The sequence below is a fragment of the Somniosus microcephalus genome, chromosome 4 (assembly GCF_052327205.1).
Source record: "Somniosus microcephalus isolate GS21.2 chromosome 4, FLI_Smic_1.0, whole genome shotgun sequence".
Taxonomy (NCBI): domain Eukaryota; kingdom Metazoa; phylum Chordata; class Chondrichthyes; order Squaliformes; family Somniosidae; genus Somniosus; species Somniosus microcephalus.
In genome coordinates, this window is record NC_140990.1 from 276,343,014 (window position 1) to 276,363,652 (window position 20,639).

At 49.0% G+C, this 20,639-nt stretch overlaps 1 protein-coding gene across 6 annotated transcripts in view; it reads left to right on the forward strand.

Annotated features, from left to right (window-relative positions):
- Positions 1–20,639, forward strand: part of cers6 (ceramide synthase 6) — a 384,111-nt gene that overhangs the window by 149,712 nt on the left and 213,760 nt on the right. For all 6 annotated transcript variants that reach the window (XR_015078198.1, XM_085986468.1, XM_085986467.1 and 3 more), the window contains one exon: positions 8,584–8,714. Coding sequence is in view for 5 of the 6 variants with exons in the window: in XM_085986468.1 (XP_085842594.1) it covers positions 8,584–8,714 (131 nt within the window). In the remaining variant the exon portion in view is untranslated. The remainder of the gene's footprint in view (positions 1–8,583; positions 8,715–20,639) is intronic.

Sequence of the window (20,639 nt, forward strand, 5' to 3'; positions counted from 1 at the left end):
TCATGCAGTGACAAACCAAAGTCCTGCCATGATGTTCTATAACAGGAGGTTGCGGTCCAGGTTGGACTTGTTAAAACCAAATGTGTGGAGGGAAGTTGAAAACAAACAGTTCCAGCATATAAATAACAAGACCACTCGGAGTTTCGAAATAGGACAACCAGTGTTAGCCCGGGACTATAAAAACGAGAAATGGCAATCTGGAACAATTTGGGCCAGACAAGGACCCCTGATGTACACGGTAGATATTGGTGAAAATGTAATACGGCGTCATGCTGACCAACTGGTAGAATCGAGAACAAGGGTCGAACCCAGGGTTACGGCAGAGACAACCGTGGAAGAAGTTAGTGAACCTGAAGCATCTACCTCAGAAGTGAATGTACCTGAGGATGATGTCCAATCCATAAGAGATCAACTAGATGAGTCACCCCAGCAACGAGAATCAGAGACCCCTGAAAGGCGTTATCCAACTCGAATCAGGAGGCCTCCTCAGAGACTGAATCTTTGAACTGTTTTGCATGAAGTTGTATATATATATATCTATATGTTATTATGTTATGTTAAATGGGGATATAACTGTTAAGCTAAAAAGGGAGGATTGTGGTGTATGTAACCTGTTCCACCTTAAGAGAACTACCTTAAGAGATGTACTACTTTCTCTTGGCTGCTGTATACTGTAATACCGGTGGTGACCACACCGGTATATAAACGTTGTGTAGGGATTTGCTGGGCAGTTCAGCCCTGACCTCCGAATAGTAAAGACCTGTTAAAGTTATTCTTGTGGTCTGTGTCCAGTGATTTATAATAAGCATAACTGGGACACACAGACTTAACAGGACTCATGCAGACCATGCACCAGCTTACGTACTCTCACTTCAGTGGGACCAGTAAGAGAGATAGTTGGGTTTTCGCCTGGCGAATCACACTTCACAAGTGAGCAAGAGCAGATGGTGGAGACAGGGACAGCGGTGGAGAGTCTGTGTCTGAGGGTGCAGGCCTCTCCAAGCTCTGCTCAGCTGGACACAGATGCTGTATCCCAGGGGCCATCGATGAAGAGGATAATCATTGAGCAGCAACAGAGAATGTGCGATGTACTGAAGGTGTTCCAAGCACACTGTCCACGATTGCAGAGAGATTGGAGGAGACCGCCTCAAGCATGAGTGGGTTGATGTCGCAGGGCATTGCAATGATGTCTTCTATCAAACCCTTTCATAATTTTAACTTAATGTGGATAAGTGCAGTGTCATGTACATGGAGCTTTGAAACTCCAGGAATATCTATACTGTGCAAAGGTGTCTGCTAAATGAAACATCAGGAAAGAGGCCTGAGTTAGTAGTTGATCAATGTTAAAGGTGCACAAGCAGTGTGAGGCTGCTATAGGGAAAGGAAACCATGTTTTAGGGAGCATTGATGGGACCACTGAGGGCAAATTAAGAAGGACGCGACTGCTGCCAACGAACCGGAAGTAGTTGCATATGCGCAGTTCCAATGGTTTGTTGTTTGTTCTCACTGGGCTTCCCAAAGATTAGTGAGAGAAAGGTGAGGGGTGGAAATTTCAGGTATTGTCAGATCTGTAATGTGACTCGAAGGTAATATTAGGATGTTGTCAGTTTGAGAGAGTTTTATTGTACTCTCACTGAGTGTGCTTATCACTATCAGCTCCTCTGTCTGTTGTGGTGAAAGTTACTTTTTCAAATTTGGGACCTGACATTTATGCACAGAATGCTCCTGCACAGCTTCCGGTAGCTTCTGGTTCGTTGGCAGCAGTCACTCTGAATTAAGAATACTATACTTAGGCTTTGGTACATCCGCACTTGGAGTATTGCGACCAGTTTTGGATCCCACACTTGATGAAGGATATTGAGACATTGGAGAGGATGAAGAAGGGGTTACAGGATGATATAAAATCTTTGAACTCTTAATTATCAGGATAGACGATGAGAGTGGGGGCTCACCCATTTACTCAACGCCCCTGTGCTCGCTGCCCTCCATTGGTTCCCAATCCAGCAACCCCTTCATTTTAAAATTCTCATCCTTGTTCACAGATCCCTCCATGACCTCGCCTTCCCTCTCGAGTCAGTACAAAGAAGGTTCACTTGGTTAATCCCGGGGATGAGGGGATGGACATATGAGGAGAGGTTGAGTAGATTGGGACTCTACTCATTGGAGTTCAGAAGAATGAGAGGCGATCTTATTGAAACATATAAGATTATGAAGGGGTTGGATCGGGTGGATGCGGGGAAGATGTTCCCGATGATGGGTGAAACGAGAACTAGGGGGCATAGTCTTAGAATAAGGGGCTGCTCTTTCAAAACTGAGATGAGGAGGAACTACTTCACTCAGAGGGTGGTAGGTCCATGGAATATGCTGCCCCAAAAAACTGTAGAAGCTACATCATTACACAAATTTAAAACAGAAATAGACAGTTTCCTAGAAGTAAAGGGAATTAAGGGTTACGGGGAGCGGGCAGGAATTTGGACATGAGTCTAGGTTCGGATCAGTCATGGCCCTGTGGGTAGCAGAGCGGGCCCAGGGGCCGTGTAGCCTGATCCTGCTCCTATTTCGTGTGTCTAATTCTGTTAGATGCAGGAGATGGTTCTGTGATAGTGGATTGGCAGTTAGGATCAGATCAGCCATGATCTTATTGAATGGCGGAGCAGGCTCGAGGGGCCGATTGGCCTACTCCTGCTCCTATTTCTTATGTTCTTATGTTCTTCTGTTATCTCTGTAACCTCCTCCAGCCCTACAACCCTCCGAGATATCTGTGCTCCTCCAACTCTGGCCTATTGTGCATCCCCAATTTTCATCGCTCCACCATTGGTGGCTATGCCTTCAGCTGCCTAGGCCCTAACCTCTGGAATTCTCTCCCTAAACCTCTCCGCCTAACGGTGTCTCCCATTAGACTTTCCCTTGCATGTTTAGGTTTTTAAATTTTTTGCGTGGCAAGTTGCTGAAAGTACAAGCTGATAATGAGGGAAACCGGGTAGCTGGGAGCGGAAGGATTGTGAAATGAACAGTGCAAGAACTGAGAAGGAAATTGGAGTGAGTGAATTCAATGTCAAATCAGGTACAGAAAGAGAAAAGAGAAAGAAAGAAAGATTGAATTAAGAGAGAAAAAAAGACAGAAAGGAAAAGTAAAAAAATAAAATTTTAATTTTAAATTTGACACTTTTAAAATCTCTAACAACAATTAAAACCTGAAGGAATGAGACACCACACTAGTGGTAGTTAATTTTCAGTGCCAGAAAGATTGATTGGAAGTAATTAATAGTTATCACGTCATTGAAAGAATACTTAGACTGGACTGGACAAGACTTAACTTTCTGTGGCGAGTTTAGATTGTATCTGCTGTGCAAATACAGCAGCTTCACATCATTCAATGCAGTTCAATGGTGAGGCAGACAGCCAGATGCCATTTTTGTGTAGCTAACGGCAGAGCGGCACAACTCAGACAGCAACTTTTGGATTTTTGAGTTTAACCACACATCTGCCCCTCACCTGAAGTTGCAGTACCATTTGCACATAAATAATGGCGAGCGCCATCAGGCTCACCATTATTTTGACAGGAAAATCTGGGCCATTGTTATCACTCTCCATGATGACATGAAGACTATTCAAAAGGAAAAGAGCATTTTAAAAGGGTGGGAAACAATTATGAACTATAGAACATATTGTTTGCACTTCTCCCTCATCACCTTCATAATCCCACACATTGCGATCGAAGGGTACCATTATACTGATAATACCCAGCTCAGACCAGCAGAATTGATAATGCAGCTGGAAAATCCATTTTACACGCTCCCAATGCAGACGACACTCTTCTAGTTAGGTTCATAGGGCTAGATTTTCAGTCGCTTGCGCCAGCAGTTAGCGCCTTAAGAGAAGTGATTTCCGGGCGCTATGCGTGTAGCGCCCGGGCGCAGCGCAGTTTGCGCCCCGCCCCAAATTAAGTTGCCCGTTAGCGCCGGCGCAAAGTTTAGCGCCCGCCCGGATGCGCGCGCAGAAAATGACGTCACATCCTCGTGCAACGCCCTTTGGCCGCCCCGATTGCAAACTTCAGTCGGACCGCCCCATTGTGCGGCGGGCGGCCGGAGCGTTTGGAAAAAGGAACGCAACACAACCAGCGCGGGCCCCGGGGGGCGCTAATTAAAGGGAACGTCCTCTCCAGTATAAAGGCCATCCTTTTTTCAGAAAACAGTCTTGTGCAACGCATTTCTGGAGACACAACAAGGAGGATAGCTAACTGGTTTCAAGCAGCAAGAGCCAGGTATTTTTGGACTCAGGCAATAGCGCTGCAAGTGGCCATTTGGAAATTAGACTGTTTGCCAGGATTTGATGGGGGCTGCATGGGGTGCCAACGCGCAGCTGCAGCGCCATGTCCGTAGGGCTCGCAGACGCATTGTGAGAGGGGCAGCCCTGGCTAGAGGCAGAGGGGGCTACAGGCGTCGGCCACGTAGGCCTTACCCAGTCAGGCTATACCGCCAGCAGCGCTCCTACCTAAACATGAGTGCCGCGCGATGTGTTAGAAGGCTCCGATTCCGAAAGGAGGTGATTGCAGAGATCTGCCACCTGCTTCGCCGAGATCTGCGGCCAAAGCTCAGGTGCAGGACGTCTCTGTCGGTGGAAGTGAAGGTGACGGTGGCATTGAACTTCTATGCCACCGGCTCCTTCCAATACGCTGCTGGGGACATAGCAAACATCTCCCAGTATGGCGCGCATCGCTGCATCCGCCACGTGACCGAAGCACTGTTCAGAAGGAGAAGCCAATTCATCTCCTTCCCCATGGCCCTCGAGAGCCAGCATCAGCGCGCATTGGGATTTGCCAGACTCGGGGAATTCCCCTTGGTGCAGGGCGCCATTGACTGTACGCATGTGGCTTTGCGGGCCCCTCTGGAGCATGGCGAGCAGTATCGCAACAGGAAGGGCTACCATTCTCTGAATGTGCAGCTGGTATGTGACCACAAGCAGCGCATCATGGCAGTCAATGCCAGCTTCCCAGGCAGCAGCCACGATGCCTTTATCCTGCGGCAGAGTACTGTGCATGACATGTTCCAGGCACAGCCTCCCCCAAGAGGATGGCTCATCGGGGACAAAGGCTATCCTTTGTGCACCTGGCTCATGACCCCGCTCCGCGCGCCCAGGACCGCTGCTGAAGAGGCCTACAACGAGAGCCATCAAACCACCCGCAACATCATCGAGCTAACTGTTGGGGTCCTCAAGCAGCGGTTCCGCTGCCTTGATCGCTCCGGAGGAGCTCTCCAGTATTCGCCGGACCGGGTCTCCCAATTTGTGGTGGTTTGCTGCATGCTACACAACCTGGCTATCCGCAGGACTCAGGCACTGCCACCTGACGTTGGACCAGCACCTCAGGAGGAGGAGCAGGAGGAGCATGAGGAGGAGGAGGAGGAGGAGGAGCAGGAGTACGTTCCCAGGAGGGAGCGACCAGGGCCAAGGGCCGCACGACGCCACCTTATTACACGGTACTTCTAAGCCCCCTGTCAGGGAATGGCCAGGGGCCATGAGGGAAGATGAATGCAGCCGCTCCGCAAGCCCTCAGCCGGCGAAGCCAACAAACACTAAGAAGAACAACCATGGAGACTGCATGAATAAAGATAATTTTTTATTGCACAAAAATGAAAAGCCTTTCCCACATGAATCCCCAAAAACAATAAACGGGCCCCACAAAAAGCCCAACAAACGACTCACTCCCACAAACTGGGGAGGAGCCACTCCACCTTTATTCAAACCGGGCCTCAACGTCGGCCTAACGCAAAAAATAAGCCCTCCAAAAGCACAACCATGGGCAAAATAAAGATGGCCACCGCCATATTAAAGGAAAGCTGCCCACACCCTCTACTGAGTGGCCCGCGAGGGCGAGACCTTGGCCAGCATTTTGCCTCCCCTGCCCGGCCTGCTGCTCCTTCGCAAGCTCTGCCCAGTGGCTGCTGCGAGGCTGGGGGAAGGCGCCTGAGGCTCAGATGCCCTTCCGCCAGATGCCGCTGGGGGGCGGCCTACACGGCGTTTGGGCCTCGAGGGGCCGTCTGCTGAGTGGCGCACCTGAGCCTGGCCACCATCAGCTGCAGCCGCTTGCCGTTGACGCCCCAGAGGGGGAATGGCGGCGACGGATGGCGCAATGTGGGCCAGCTGGCGTCTGGGATGCGCTGGCTGGTGCTGTGGCGCGGTGGCACTCGGCCGGGCCCGCACTGCAGGATCCGCAGCAATCAGCCGACGGGCGGTTTGCTGGGATGGTCCAGCGCGGCGCCTGCCCTGGCGATGCCTGCCTGAGACAGCGCGTGTGGCAGCAGTGAGTGGCCCTGTGGTCCTGGTGTGCGCGCGCATCACATCCGCCAGGGTCTTGACGGCATCAGTCAGCATGCGGCCACTCGCGGCAGTTGCTGCCCCGAACTCGCGCACACTGGTCGCCAGCGACTCGATGGCCTCAGGCATGCACCCCACCACGCTCATGAGCTCCGTGTGGCGCCGGTCCGAGTCGTCGGCCATCTTATCCAGCTTCCGCACCTCCTCCGAAGTGAAGGTGTCCGGACTGGAGTCGCGACTCTCCCGCTGGGGAGGAGGGGGCCGAACTAGGGGACCCTTGCCGCGTTGGTGACGGCGAGTGTGCCGAGCAGCAGCACTCCCCTCTGATCCTTCCCCCCTTTGGGGGGAAGGCCGCGGGCCACGCGCACGGCTGCTGGGTGGCTGGACGCCACTGGTCCCAGAAGCTGCATTGCCCTGCGACAGTTCCTCCAGGCACTCGTCCAGTGAGGAGGTGTCAAGCATTTCCTCCTCTCCTGCGGGACGTGACTGTTCCCCCGAAGGTCCGGCTTGCTCCTCCTCCTCCTCCTGGTCGGAGGTGCTGTCACTGGCAGCTTCAGGGTCCTGGTCGTCACCAGCTGAAAGCAGGAATGCACAAGAGTAGCTTCAGAGTGAGGAGACGGCGTCAGCGAGGGAGTTAGGACTGGTGGGATTCAGCGCATTGGTGGGACAGTGGCAAAGGAGGTAGCTCGGATGGGCCAGTGCGACGCGAGAGGGCCAAAAGGCGAGGTCCTTACCATTGCCGGGCAGTGGAGGGTCGGATACACCGCACGCTGTGGGGACAATCACACGGGCTCCCATGAGCACACACACGCGCTCCTCCAGCCGAGTGAGCTTCTGCAGCTTGGCGCGGCCACCCCTGGCACGGGCCTGGCGATTAAACGCTACTTTAGCCTGCAAGAGAAAGGACGGGCTGTAAGTGCGCAGTGAAGCCCTGATGTAGTGTGCACTGCCTCCCATGGTGGAATAGCTTGGACAGAGTGAAGCCCTGATGTAGTGTGCACTGCCTCCCATGGTGGAATAGCTTGGACAGAGTGAAGCCCTGATGTAGTGTGCACTGCCTCCCATGGTGGAATAGCTTGGCCAAAGTGTAGAGTGCCGAATGGCCATTTGATGCTCATGACTGTCCCAATGCTGCTGGCTGAGGGCTGGCCAATAGGACTTTCAGGTCCCTTTGCCCATCATGTCAGGTGGACATGCAAGAATGAGGAGGAGACTGGAAAGGCTACTCACCTTCACAATCCTGGTCAGATCGTTGTATTTTTTACGGCATTGTTTGTGGGTCCTGGGGGCCTCGCCGGTGAATGTCACCCTCTGGGCGTTCTGCTTCCAGGCTTTGGTGTAGTCATGGTGGGTTGGATTCCTCCCACTCTCTGGAAACAAGATCTTGCGCCTCACCTCCAGAGCTGTGACCATTATGTCCAGATCACCCTCTGAGAAACGCAGGGCACGCTGACGGGCCTTCTCTGGCGTTGCCATGACTCCCTGGGGCTGAGCAGCAGTGTTGAGGCCTCTTTGCAAGGCTGCAGTGTGCAGGGCGTGGCAGCAGACCAATTCGTCCCTTCCCCCTTTAAGAGCTGGTCGGCACCACGGGGTCTGCTGTCAGTGCAAAAATGACCGCACCCGCGCTGCGCCCCGCCTGGGCGCTATCCCTCTGGACCGCCGGCTTAGCGCCTAAAGGTAGGAGTGGAACGCCTCTTTTAGCGCTCCACCACTCTCTTAGGGCGAAGCCACTGAATTTCCGGCAACGGGGCGCTACTTTGGGGCGGGCGCTAACTTCGGGCGGGCGCTAAGGTTAGCGCCCCAAAACTGTCTATACTGAAAATCTAGCCCTTATTCTTTTACAATTTGTTGTTTTTGTGGGAACCCTTAACACCCCACTTCTACATAAATCATGCAGCATAATTTTAAGTTGTACTAATTCTCTGTGTAATAATGTATGAAATTTGAAGTAATTTACACAAATAGGAACTAATCAGAAATGAACAACTTATGAAAACAACCGATATTGGCATTTTATTCTTATTTCAAGAAAATGGAACTGAGAAGAAAGCGTACTCTGAAATTCCATAAACCTCTCTTCCTTTAAGGCCTTGATTAAAACTCACCTCTTAATCCTTCTTACATCACCGTCCTTGTCTCAGTGTGCATTTTTTTGATGACACCTTTGTGAAGCACTTTGGGACAGTCTTCTATGTTAAAGGTGCTACATAAATGTAAGTCGTTGTTGTTGAAGAAGAAATTCTTAATTGGCTGATTTCTTTTTTTTAGCATCCGGATGAAAAGCGACTGGAAGGCCTTTCCAAACAACTGGATTGGGATGTCCGCACAATTCAACGTTGGTTTCGACAGCGACGGAACCAGGAAAAACCCAGCACCCTTACCAAATTCTGTGAGAGCATGTACGGATTTAATCTGTTGTGTTTTACTTATACAGAATTGAAGAGAGTTTATAATCTGAAACTGTTACAAAGGGGTTTCATTTGCTGTGGTTAAGTTAGTTATTTCCTTAGTTATTCTTCTACTTTAAGTACTGGAAGTATCATTTTTTATTTACTCATTCACGGGATGTGGACTTCGCTGACAAGGCCTGCATTTATTGCCCATCGTTAATTGCCCTTGAGAAAGTGGTGGTGAGCAGCCTTCTTGAACCGCTGCAGTCTGTGTGGTGAAGGTACTCCCACAGTGCTGTTAGGGAGGGAGTTCCAGGTTTTTGACCCAGCGACGATGAAGGAACGGTGATATATTTCCAAGTCAGGATGGTGTGTGACTTGGAGGGGAACTTGCAGGTGATGGTGTTCCCATGCGCCTGCTGCCCTTGTCCTTCTGGGTGGTAGAGGTCGCGGGTTTGGGAGGTGCTGTCAAAGAAGCCTTGACGAGCTGCTGCAGTGCATCTTGCAGATGGTACACACTGCAGCCACGGTACGCCGGTGGTGGAGGGAGTGAATGTTTAAGGTGGTCAATGTTTAATCAAGCGGGCTGCTTTATCCTGGATGGTGTCGAGTTTCTTGTTGGAGCTGCACTCATCCAGGCAAGTGGAGAATATTCCATCACACTCCTGACTTGTGCCTCGTAGATGGTGGAAAGGCTTTGAGGAGTCAGGAGGTGAGTCACTAGCCGTAGAATACCTAGCCTCTAAACTGCTCTTGTAGCCACAGTATTTATGTGGCTAGTCCAGTTAAGTTTCTGGTCAGTGGTGACCCCCAGGAAGTTGATGGTGGGGGAATGCGACGATGGTAATACCATTGACTGTCAAGGGGCGGTGGTTAAACTTTCTCTTGTGGGAGATAGTCATTGCCTGGCACTTGTGTGGCATGAATGTTACTTGCCAGTTATCAGCCCAAGCCTGAATGTTGTGGGCACAGACTGCTTCATTATCTGAGGAGTTGTGAACACTGTGTAATCATCAGCAAACATCTCTACTTCTGACCTTCTGATAGATGGAAGGTCATTGATGAAGCAGCTGAAGATTGTTGGGCCTAGGATACTGCCCTGAGGAACTCCTGCAGTGACATACCTGGGCAGTTTTCCACTTTGTCGGGTAGATGCCAGTGTTGTAGCTGTACTGGCGCAGCTAGTTCTGGAGCATGTCTTCAGCACTACAGCTGGGATGTTGTTGGGGCCCATAGACTTTGTTGTATCCTGGGGCTGAGATGATTGACCTCCAACAACCACAACCATCTTCCTTTGTGCTAGGTATGACTTCAGCCAGTGGAAAGTTTCCCCCCCCGATTCCCATTGACTTCAATTTTGCTAGGGCTCCTTGATGCCACACCCGGTCAAATGCTGCCTTGATATCAAGGGCAGTCACTCTCACCTCACCTCTGGAATTCAGCTCTTTTGTCCATGTTTGGACCAAGGCTGTAATGAGGTCTAGAGCCGAATGGTCCTGGCAAAACCCAAACTGAGCATCGGTGACCAGGTTATTGGTAAACAAGTGCCACTTGATAGCACTGTCAATGACACCTTCCATCACTTTGCTGATAATTGAGAGTAGACCGATGGGATGGTAATTGGCCGGATTGTATTTGTCCTGCTTTTTGTGGACAGGACATACCTGGGCAATTTTCCACTTTGTCGGGTAGATGCCAGTGTTGTAGCTGTACTGGAACAGCTGGCTAGAGGTGTAGCTAGTTCTGGAGCATGTCTTCAGCACTACAGCTGGGATGTTGTCCGGGCCCATAGCCTTTGCTGTATCCAGTGCGCTCAGCCATTTCTTGATATGACATGGAGTGGATCAAATTGGCTGAAGACTGGCTCCTGTGAAGGTGGGGACCTCAGGGGGAGGCCGATATGGATCATCTACTCGGCACTTCTGGCTAAAGATGGTTGCAAACGCTTCAGCCTTGTCTTTTGCACTCATGTGCTGGGCTCCACCATCATTGAGGATGGGGATATTCATGGAGCCTCCTCCTCCCATTAGTTGTTTAATGGTCCACCACCATTCACAACTGGATGCGACAGTACTGCAGAGCTTTGATCTGATCCATTGGTTGTGTGATCACTTAGCCCTGTCTATAGCATGCTGCTTCCACTGTTTAGCATGCATGTAGTCCTGTGCTGTAGCTTCCCCAGGTCGGCACCTCATTATTAGGTACGCATGGAGCTGCTCCTGGCATGCACTGCTCATTGAACCAGGGTTGGTCCCTTGGCTTGGTGGTAATGGTAGAGTGAGGGATACGCCAGGCCATGAGGTTACAGATTGTGGTGGAATACAATTCTGCTGCTGCTGATGTCCCACAGTGCCTCATGGATGCCCAGTTTTGAGCTGCTAGATCTTTTCTGAATCTCTCCCATTTAGCACGGTGGTAGTGTCACACAACACGATGGAGGATGTCCTCAGTGTGGCAGTCCACACCTGATTCACTTAGTCTTGTTGCAGGAGAAACATGCACAAAGCCCATGAGTTGCAGGGTACTGGAGAGGGGCATCTCCAACATTAAAGAACTCACCCCCTATGAGGAGGAGGCCATGGAGCTCTGCTCTAGCCATGGGAGATGGTGAGGCCACGAGGTTAGTGGATTACTGGGTACACATTAACTGCATACCTGCGCTGTGCCACCAGCATCCCCCTGAAACCAAGTCCATGTATACTTGGCTTACTACCAGGAGAGTAAGGAACCCCTACCATTTGCAAGGTCTCACTGATCTTTCTCCTAGCAGCAAGAAGGTACATCCCACTGTTATTTGGAACAATAAAACAGGTACTGCAGCAAACATGTGGCCTAAACACGTGAAGATTTTCCGGTCACAGTGAGTAATGCACTGGCAGCGCATGGTGCTGGTGGAACATCAGAATATATGGGCCCCCTTCCTAAGGGCCAGCCACATACCCTCATCACAACATAAGAACAACTCAATTTATCTGCCTTTGCTCCATATCCCATGATACCCAGGAGAAGTAGTCTCCTGATTAACCAAAGAGGAGCTTTGATAGAGGTGTTCAAAATCATGAACAGTTTTGATAGAGTAAATAAGGAGAAACTGTTTCCATTGGCAGAAGGGTCGGCAGCCAGAGGACACAGATTTAAGGTGATTGGCAAAAGAATCAGAGGCGACACGAGGAAACATTTTTTTACGCAGCGAGTTGTTGTGATCTAGAATGCACTGCCTGAAAGGGCGGTGGAAGCAGATTCAGTAGAAACATTCAAAAGAGAAGTGGATAAGTACTTGAAAGGAGAAAAATTACAGGGCTATGGGGAAAAAGTAGGGGAGTGGGATTAATTGGATAACTCTACCAAAGATCCGGCACAGGCACAATGGGCCGAATGGGCTCCTTCTGTGCTATATAATTCTATGATTCTAACCTCACTGTATCAGCTAAGAGAGGTCTCATGAAGATTAGGAGGCCCTTAGAATGTAAAAAAAAAATGGATAGTCTGCTACTAGTGCTGTAAGTTATTTATTACATACAGATATTTATTTCAACATATTTTAAGTTATATATCATTGTTAGATTTCTTTAATATGCTGCTATGAAATACTTATTGTTGGAGTTGGCTGTATGGTACAGAAATATTACAACCTGCTTGTGGTATTGCCAATTTACATGATTTATGATTTCTTAGGATGTGTTCTAGAGATTTTAAATTTATTCTGTTCCTGGTGCCAGAAGTGGAGTGAGGGGCTAACATAACGCACAACAAATTCTGAAATTGTTATTTGGAAATGATGGTCTAATGATACATTTTGGGCAATCCAGACAGTGGCATAAGCCTATCTAGATGCATCATACCATTGCCCACATAGTGATTTATACATGGCATTGGAAATAGGGAAGCTGGAGCTGATGACAAATGTTCATTCCATTCGCACAGACCTTAAGCAGCGAGTTACTTAGCTCAGATTGATGTATTTTTTTTTTGCCCTGGTAGGACACACATTAATCTATGTTTTTTTTATGGATGCAGTGATGGAGAAATTAAAGTTTTGGGGACTGCAATCCAAGTATGGCACCAGCATATTTTATGATATTGATTTGGCTTCATTGCTTACTGAGATCCATCTGTCTGTACAAGTGTATTATAAAATCTTAGCTACAAAAATAATTATAATAAAGCACATATTTTCATCAGTCTTATTTTTTACTATGTGCTGGCTTGTGGGGTTTTCAAGAAGGCATTGGATGCATTTTTTCCACTAATTTATTGAAAATATTGCTTAACTAGCAATGCTCAAGTGAGGAAGATGTAAAAGCCCTTTTGCACCAGTGTTATGAATTATTCAGTTAATAAATTAAATTACTTAAAATGAACTGCTGACTTTCACAAGCAGCTTTGCCTTGAAAGCATTTCCAAAGTACATTAATATGAATAATTAGTAAAATTGAAAAGAGAAATCAGCTATAGTCAGTAGTGAATGAGTTTCAATTAGGAGTCTGACACAAGTCTTTTTTTGTACTTATATAGACTACCACAAAGCAATTGCTCTTTGTTTTGAATTTATTTCTCAAGCGTAATCCATGAAAATAATTTATAGAAGTGACTGTCATTTGGGATTGAATGTTTGTTTCATAGTTAATATTTATATTTTAAGTGTAACCAAAACAGATTATCTGGTCACTATTTTATTGCTATTTGTGGAACCTTGCTCTGCTCAAATTGACTAAGTTACAATCGTGATTACACTTCAAAAGTACTTCATTGGCTGTAAATCGCTTTGGTGCATCCTGAGGACGTGAAAGGTGCTGTATAAATACATCCTTTCTCCTTTCTTTTACTTATAAAACACACCGCAAATGTTTCACTACATTATCATTCGCATAGTTGGCCTCATTTGTAAAACAAAATGGTGTTTTATTACTGATTGATTTGCTATGGAAAAAGCTGAGCCTATTAAGGACACAAAGGGAAATCTTCATGCAGAGGACATGGCAAAAGTATTAAATGAGTACTTTGCATCTATCTTCACAAAGAAAGTGGATGATGTGAATGTTACACTAAAAGAGGAGAGGGAAGTTATGGACAGGATAATAATAGATAGTGAAGATTAGCATTACTGAAAGTTGGTAAGTCGCCGGGTCCAGATGGAATGCATCCTAGGTTGCTGAAAGAAGCAAAGGTTGAAATAGTGGAGGCATTGGTCACAATCTATCCACCCTCATTGGATACAGGAGTAGTGGTGGAGGACTGGAGGGTTGCTAATGTTATACCACTATTAAAGAAAGAGGAGAGGGATAAACTAGGAAACTACAGGCCAGTCAGCCTAACATCGGTGGGGAAGTTATTGGAAACCATTATCAGGGACAAAATAAACTTTCATTCGGAAAGGCATGGGTTAATCAAGGAGAGCCAGCATGGATTTGTTAAAGGTAAATTGTGTCTGACTAACTTAATTGAACGAGGAGGGGCGGTTGGTGAGAAGGTCACGGAAGGAGCCCTGGGAGGGGCGGCTGGTGAGCAGGCCCGGGCGTTGGGCTGAAGATTGTCGGACAGGAGGAATGGTGGAAATGGAATGGCGGCGCGCACAGACGCAGCGGCTTTGCTTCTCCCAGGACGGTGCTATTTACGTTTAATGTTAATGTTATTTGTACTGGACTCATGGGAGCTTGCAAGATCACATTTCGTTGTTCATGTACTTGTGCATTGTACAATGACAATAAAGTTGAATTATTATTATTATTATTATATATGGACTTTCAGAAGGCATTCGACACAGAGCAACACAGGAGGCTTATTAAGAAGATGGAAGCCCATAGAATTAAGGGGAAAGTGGCAGTATGGATAAAAAATTGACTCAGTGACAGAAAGCAAAGGGTGGTGGTGGATGGATGTTTTTCATACTGGGAGGTAGTTTACAGTGACCCAAGGGTCAGTTTTGGGTCCATTACTCTTTGCAATTTTTATAAACTACCTAAACTCGGGTGTAGGGAGCAGCATTATAATGTTTGCAGATGATACGAAACTTGGCAAAGTAGTAGATCATGATGAGGATATGGTGTGGCGATGCTGGTGTTGGACTGGGGTGGACAATTGTAAGAAGTCACACAACACCAGGTTATAGTCCAACAGTTTTATTTGAAATCACAAGCTTTCGGAGCGCTGCTCCTTCGTCAGGTGAAGTGGAGAGATGCATAAAGACACAGCTTATATAGTCAGAGAATAATGCCAGATGATTACAGGTAATCTTTCTAACTGCCATTTATCACACCTCGGCAGAGAGATAATCACAGCAATCAAAGGTGTGAATGGTGTCCAAACAGGTCAGTCAGGAAAACATTATATCAAAGAACAATGAGGTGGGCTCACAAGGGGTCAAATGTTGCAGATGCTGGGGTCTGTGTGAAAAACATAAAACAGACAAAAACACATTTATTTGCTGGAAATCACAGCAGGTCCGGCTACATCTGTGTAGAGAGAACAAGCCAACGACGACTCGAGTCTGGATGACCCTACGTCAGGTGGGGTTACATGTAGCGTGACATGAACCCAAGATCCCGGTTGAGGCTGTCCTCATGAGTGCGGAACTTGGCTATCAGTTTCTGCTCTACGATTTTGCGTTGTCGTGTGTCTCGAAGGCCGCCTTGGAGAATTCTTACCTGAAGATCAGAGGCTGAATGTCCTTGACTGCTGAAGTGTTCCCCGACTGGGAGGGAACACTCCTGCCTGGCGATTGTTGCGCGGTGTCCGTTCATCCGTTGTCGTAGTGTCTGCATGGTCTCGCCGATGTACCATGCTCCGGGGCATCCTTTCCTGCAACGTATGAGGTAGACAACGTTGGCCGAGTCACATGAGTATGTGCCATGTACCTGGTGGGTGGTGTCCTCGCGTGTGATGATGGTATCTGTGTTGATGATCTGGCATGTCTTGCAGAGGTTGCCGTGGCAGGGTTGTGTGGTGTCGTGGTCGCTGTTCTCCTGAAAGCTGGGTAATTTGCTGCGAACGATGGTCTGTTTGAGGTTAGGCGGCTGTTTGAAGGCGAGTAGTGGAGGCGTGGGGATGGCCTTAGCAAGGTGTTCATCGTCATCGATGACATGTTGAAGGCTGCGAAGAACATGGCGTCGTTTCTCTGCTCCGGGGAAGTACTGGACGACGTAGGGTACTCTGTTGGTTGTGTCCCGTGTTTGTCTTCTGAGGAGGTGTATGCGATTTTTTGCTGTGGCCCGTCGGAACTGTCGATCGACGAGTCGAGCGTCATATCCCGTTCTTACGAGGGCGTCTTTCAGCATCTGTAGGTGTCCATCGCGTTCCTCCTCGTCTGAGCAGATCCTGTGTATTCGCAGGGCTTGTCCATAGGGGATGGCTTCTTTAACGTAGTTAGGGTGGAAGCTGGAGAAGTGGAGCATCCTGAGGTTGTCCGTGGGCTTGCGGTAGAGTGAAGTGCTGAGGTGTCCGTCTTTGATGGAGATTCGTGTGTCCAAGAATGAAACCGATTCTGAGGAGTAGTCCATGGTGAGTTTGATGGTGGGATGGAACTTGTTGATGTTGTCGTGTAGTCTTTTCAGTGATTCTTCGCCATGGGTCCATAGGAAGAAAATGTCGTCGATGTATCTGGTGTATAGCGTTGGTTGGAGGTCCTGTGCAGCGAAGAAGTCTTGCTCAAACTTGTGCATGAAGATGTTGGCGTATTGGGGTGCGAATTTGGTCCCCATGGCTGTTCCGTGTGTTTGGGTAAAGAACTGGTTGTCAAAGGTGAAGACATTGTGGTCAAGGATGAAGCGGATGAGCTGTAGGATGGCGTCTGGAGATTGGCTGTTGTTGGTGTTGAGTACTGAGGCTGTCGCAGCGATGCCGTCATCGTGGGGGATACTGGTGTAGAGTGCCGAGACGTCCATCGTGGCGAGGAGTGTTCCTGGTTCAACTGGTCCGTGGGTGCTGAGTTTCTGTAAGAAGTCTGTAGTGTCGTGACAGAAGCTGGGGGTTCCCTGTACAATGGGTTTCAGGATGCCCTCGACGTATCCAGAGAGGTTCTCACACAGGGTTCCGTTGCCTGATACGATAGGACGTCCGGGTGTATTGGCTTTGTGTATCTTTGGGAGGCAGTAGAAGTCTCCCACGCGGGGAGTACGTGGGATGAGAGCGCGTAGGATGCTTTTAAGGTCTGACTCGAAGGTCTTGATCAGTCTGTTGAGTTGGCGGGTGTGTTCTTTGGTCGGATCTGCGGGTAACTGTCTGTAGTGTTCCTGGACTACTCCTCAGAATCGGTTTCATTCTTGGACACACGAATCGCCATCAAAGACGGACACCTCAGCACTTCACTCTACCGCAAGCCCACGGACAACCTCAGGATGCTCCAGTTCTCCAGCTTCCACCCTAACCACGTTAAAGAAGCCATCCCCTATGGACAAGCCCTGCGAATACACAGGATCTGCTCAGACGAGGAGGAACGCGATGGACACCTACAGACGCTGAAAGACGCCCTCGTAAGAACGGGATATGACGCTCGACTCGTCGATCGACAGTTCCGACGGGCCACAGCAAAAAATCGCATAGACCTCCTCAGAAGACAAACACGGGACATAACCGACAGAGTACCCTTTGTCGTCCAGTACTTCCCCGGAGCAGAGAAACTGCGCCATGTTCTTTGCAGCCTTCAACATTTCATCGATGACGATGAACACCTCGCTAAGGCCATCCCCACGCCTCCACTACTCGCCTTCAAACAGCCGCCTAACCTCAAACAGACCATCGTTCGCAGCAAATTACCCAGCTTTCAGGAGAACAGCGACCACGACACCACACAACCCTGCCACGGCAACCTCTGCAAGACATGCCAGATCATCAACACAGATACCATCATCACACGTGACGACACCACCCACCAGGTACATGGCACATACTCATGTGACTCGGCCAACGTTGTCTACCTCATACGTTGCAGGAAAGGATGCCCCGGAGCATGGTACATCGGCAAGACCATGCAGACACTGCGACAACGGATGAACGGACACCGCGCAACAATCGCCAGGCAAGAGTGTTCCCTCCCAGTCGGGGAACACTTCAGCAGTCAAGGACATTCAGCCTCTGATCTTCGGGTAAGCATTCTCCAAGGCGGCCTTCGAGACACACAACAACGCAAAATCGTAGAGCAGAAACTGATAGCCAAGTTCCGCACTCATGAGGACAGCCTCAACCGGGATCTTGGGTTCATGTCACGCTACATGTAACCCCACCTGACGTAGGGTCATCCAGACTCGAGTCATCGTTGGCTTGTTCTCTCTACACAGATGCGGTCTGACCTGCTGTGATTTCCAGCAAAAAAAATTTTTTTTGTCTGTTTTATGTTTTTCATACAGACCCCAGCATCTGCAACATTTGACCCCTTGTGACCCCACCTCATTGTTCTTTGATGTAATGTTTTCCTGACTGACCTGTTTGGACACCATTCACACCTTTGATTGCTGTGATTACCTCTCTGCCGAGATGTGATAAATGGCAGTTAGAAAGATTACCTGTAATCATCTGGCATTATTCTCTGACTATATAAGCTTTGTCTTTATGCATCTCTCCACTTCACCTGACGAAGGAGCAGCACTCCGAAAGCTTGTGATTTCAAATAAAACTGTTGGACTATAACCTGGTGTTGTGTGACTTCTTACAATGATGAGGATAGTTATAGGCTTCAGGATGACCTAGGCAGGATGGTGAAATGGGCAGAAGCAGATGGAGTTCAATGCGGAGAAGTGTGAAGTGATACACTTTGGGTGGACTAATATGGAAAGACAGTTTACTATAAATGGCACGATTTTGAAAAGTGTAGGCGAGAAGATAGACCTTGGCGTCCATATATACAAATCCTTAAAGGTGGCAGGGCAAGTTGATAAGGTGGTTAAATAAGCATATGGGTTAGTTGGGTTTAAAAATAGAGGAATAGAATATAAAAGCAAAGAGATCATGCTAGAAATTTATAAATCACTGGTTAGGCCTCAGCTGGAGTATTGTGGACTTGAGGATGAGGAACTTACAGGGTTACGGACAAAAGATGGGGATGTGGGATTAAGCACAACTGCTCTTTCAAAGAGCCAGCACAGGCACGACGAGCCGAATAGCCTCCTTATGTGCTGTAAGTTGATAATTCTATGGTGATTCTATCATCTGTAAACTCTTGGGGGGAGAAATTCGATTACACCCTGTTTGGGGGTGGTAACCGAATTAGCGCCAGCCAATTAGTGCCTGGCGTGGGAGTACTGCCCCGGCCGCTAAATTGGGCTTACCATCCCGGCAAGGAAGCAAAGCGCTATCCCGGGCGCTCCACTTCCTCTCGGGGCGGTGTCTAGGACACAAAGCGCGGTAGCGCCGGAGTGCTATGCGAGCGTTCCATGTAGCGCTGACGCGTTTCATCGCCCCTCCCCTTCCGTTAAAGGGGAGGGATGCTGCGCGCTCTGCAGGCCGTTTGACGGCCTCCACTAGCCCACCATGGCAGCGTGGTGGCGTGGCCGCAATCCAGCACCGAGACGCGGTGCCGGGCTGTGTGATGCCGACCACGGCCCATGCCAAGGGCCGTGACGGGGCGCTAAGGTGTCACGTCGCTCGGCGATGACGTCATTGCTGGTGGTGCAGCGCCACAGGGCGCTACCGGCTACTGTCGCCGCTGAATTTCGCGGGAGGCATTAGCGGCGCTGTGCCCGGGCGCTAGGGAATTTGAACTCATGTCTCCGGATCACTGGTCCAGGCCTCTGGATTACTAGTCCAGTGACATAACCACTATGCTACCGTACCCGGTATAACAGTGTAGGAAACAATTGTTGTTTTCTTACATAACCACAGTGACAGCATTTCAAAAACGGATCCATTGGTTGTATAGTGCTTTGGAACATGTTGAGAATGTGATGGGTGCTCATCACCTACCAAGTTTAAATATCAGGATGAATTACAAGGGATAATTATCATCCCCTCCGCCAGGCAGGAACAGGATGGTAGCACAATTAAAATACCAGCTCTTACCATCCCATTTCCACCGACATCAAGGTTGACCTCCCCCCGATGCCAAGCTTTCCATGGCCCTCCTCATGGATCGCTTCCCCCGCCCCCCACTTTAACTAAGCTGGACTAGCTGAGCTTCGTGGTGGAAATTGGTCAGGCCTCAAACTGCTTATATTGGGTGGGTGACAGGCTTGGTCTGCCCGCCTCCCGTCCAACGGAAGCAGGCACACGAAAATCTACTCCACTGATACATTTAAGATCACGCAACACTCACAGATATACTCAGAGAGCTAAATTGACAAGTGCAGCACGATGCATAGCCAGGGATATTCCATGCAAATTAAAATGCAGTTCTACGGGGGAGAAAATCAGCACCTTAGCACCTCCCGTTAGTGCCTCCGGGGGCGCTAACGAGGCGCGACCAGCTGTGCGACCGGGCGCGGCGATAGTACCGATGCCCGCGAAATTGAGGTGGAGGTTTGTGGCGGCGGTAACCACTAACGCTACGATCTCCTGCGCCCGGAGATCGTGACATCATCCGGCTGCGCAGCAAACCGGGTAGCGCCCCAGCTCAGAAATTCACTCTCACCCCCCTGCCTGACGCCTGCCGTTAGCAATGACAGGTAGAGGAGCTGGTAAGCAGTCAGCTGAGCACTGGAGGAGCACTATATAAAGGCGGCAAAGACTGCTGCCTTGTCAGTTTGACATAGGCAAACAGGCATTTTGAGCGATTTCAGCATTTTTCACTTGAAGGAGTATTCTGCCTCAGATAAATTATTCACTTTCATTTAGGTGAGATTTGAAAATGCAACATTTCCATACTTTAATGGGGGCTGTACTGGCACTGGACCTCACCCTCCAGCATCAACGTCAGAGGCAGCAGAGGCAGAGAGAGAAAGATTGCAAAATGTGGCCAGAGGGAGGAGGTCCAACAGGGCTCTCAACAAGAGGCCTTACCCTCCCAGG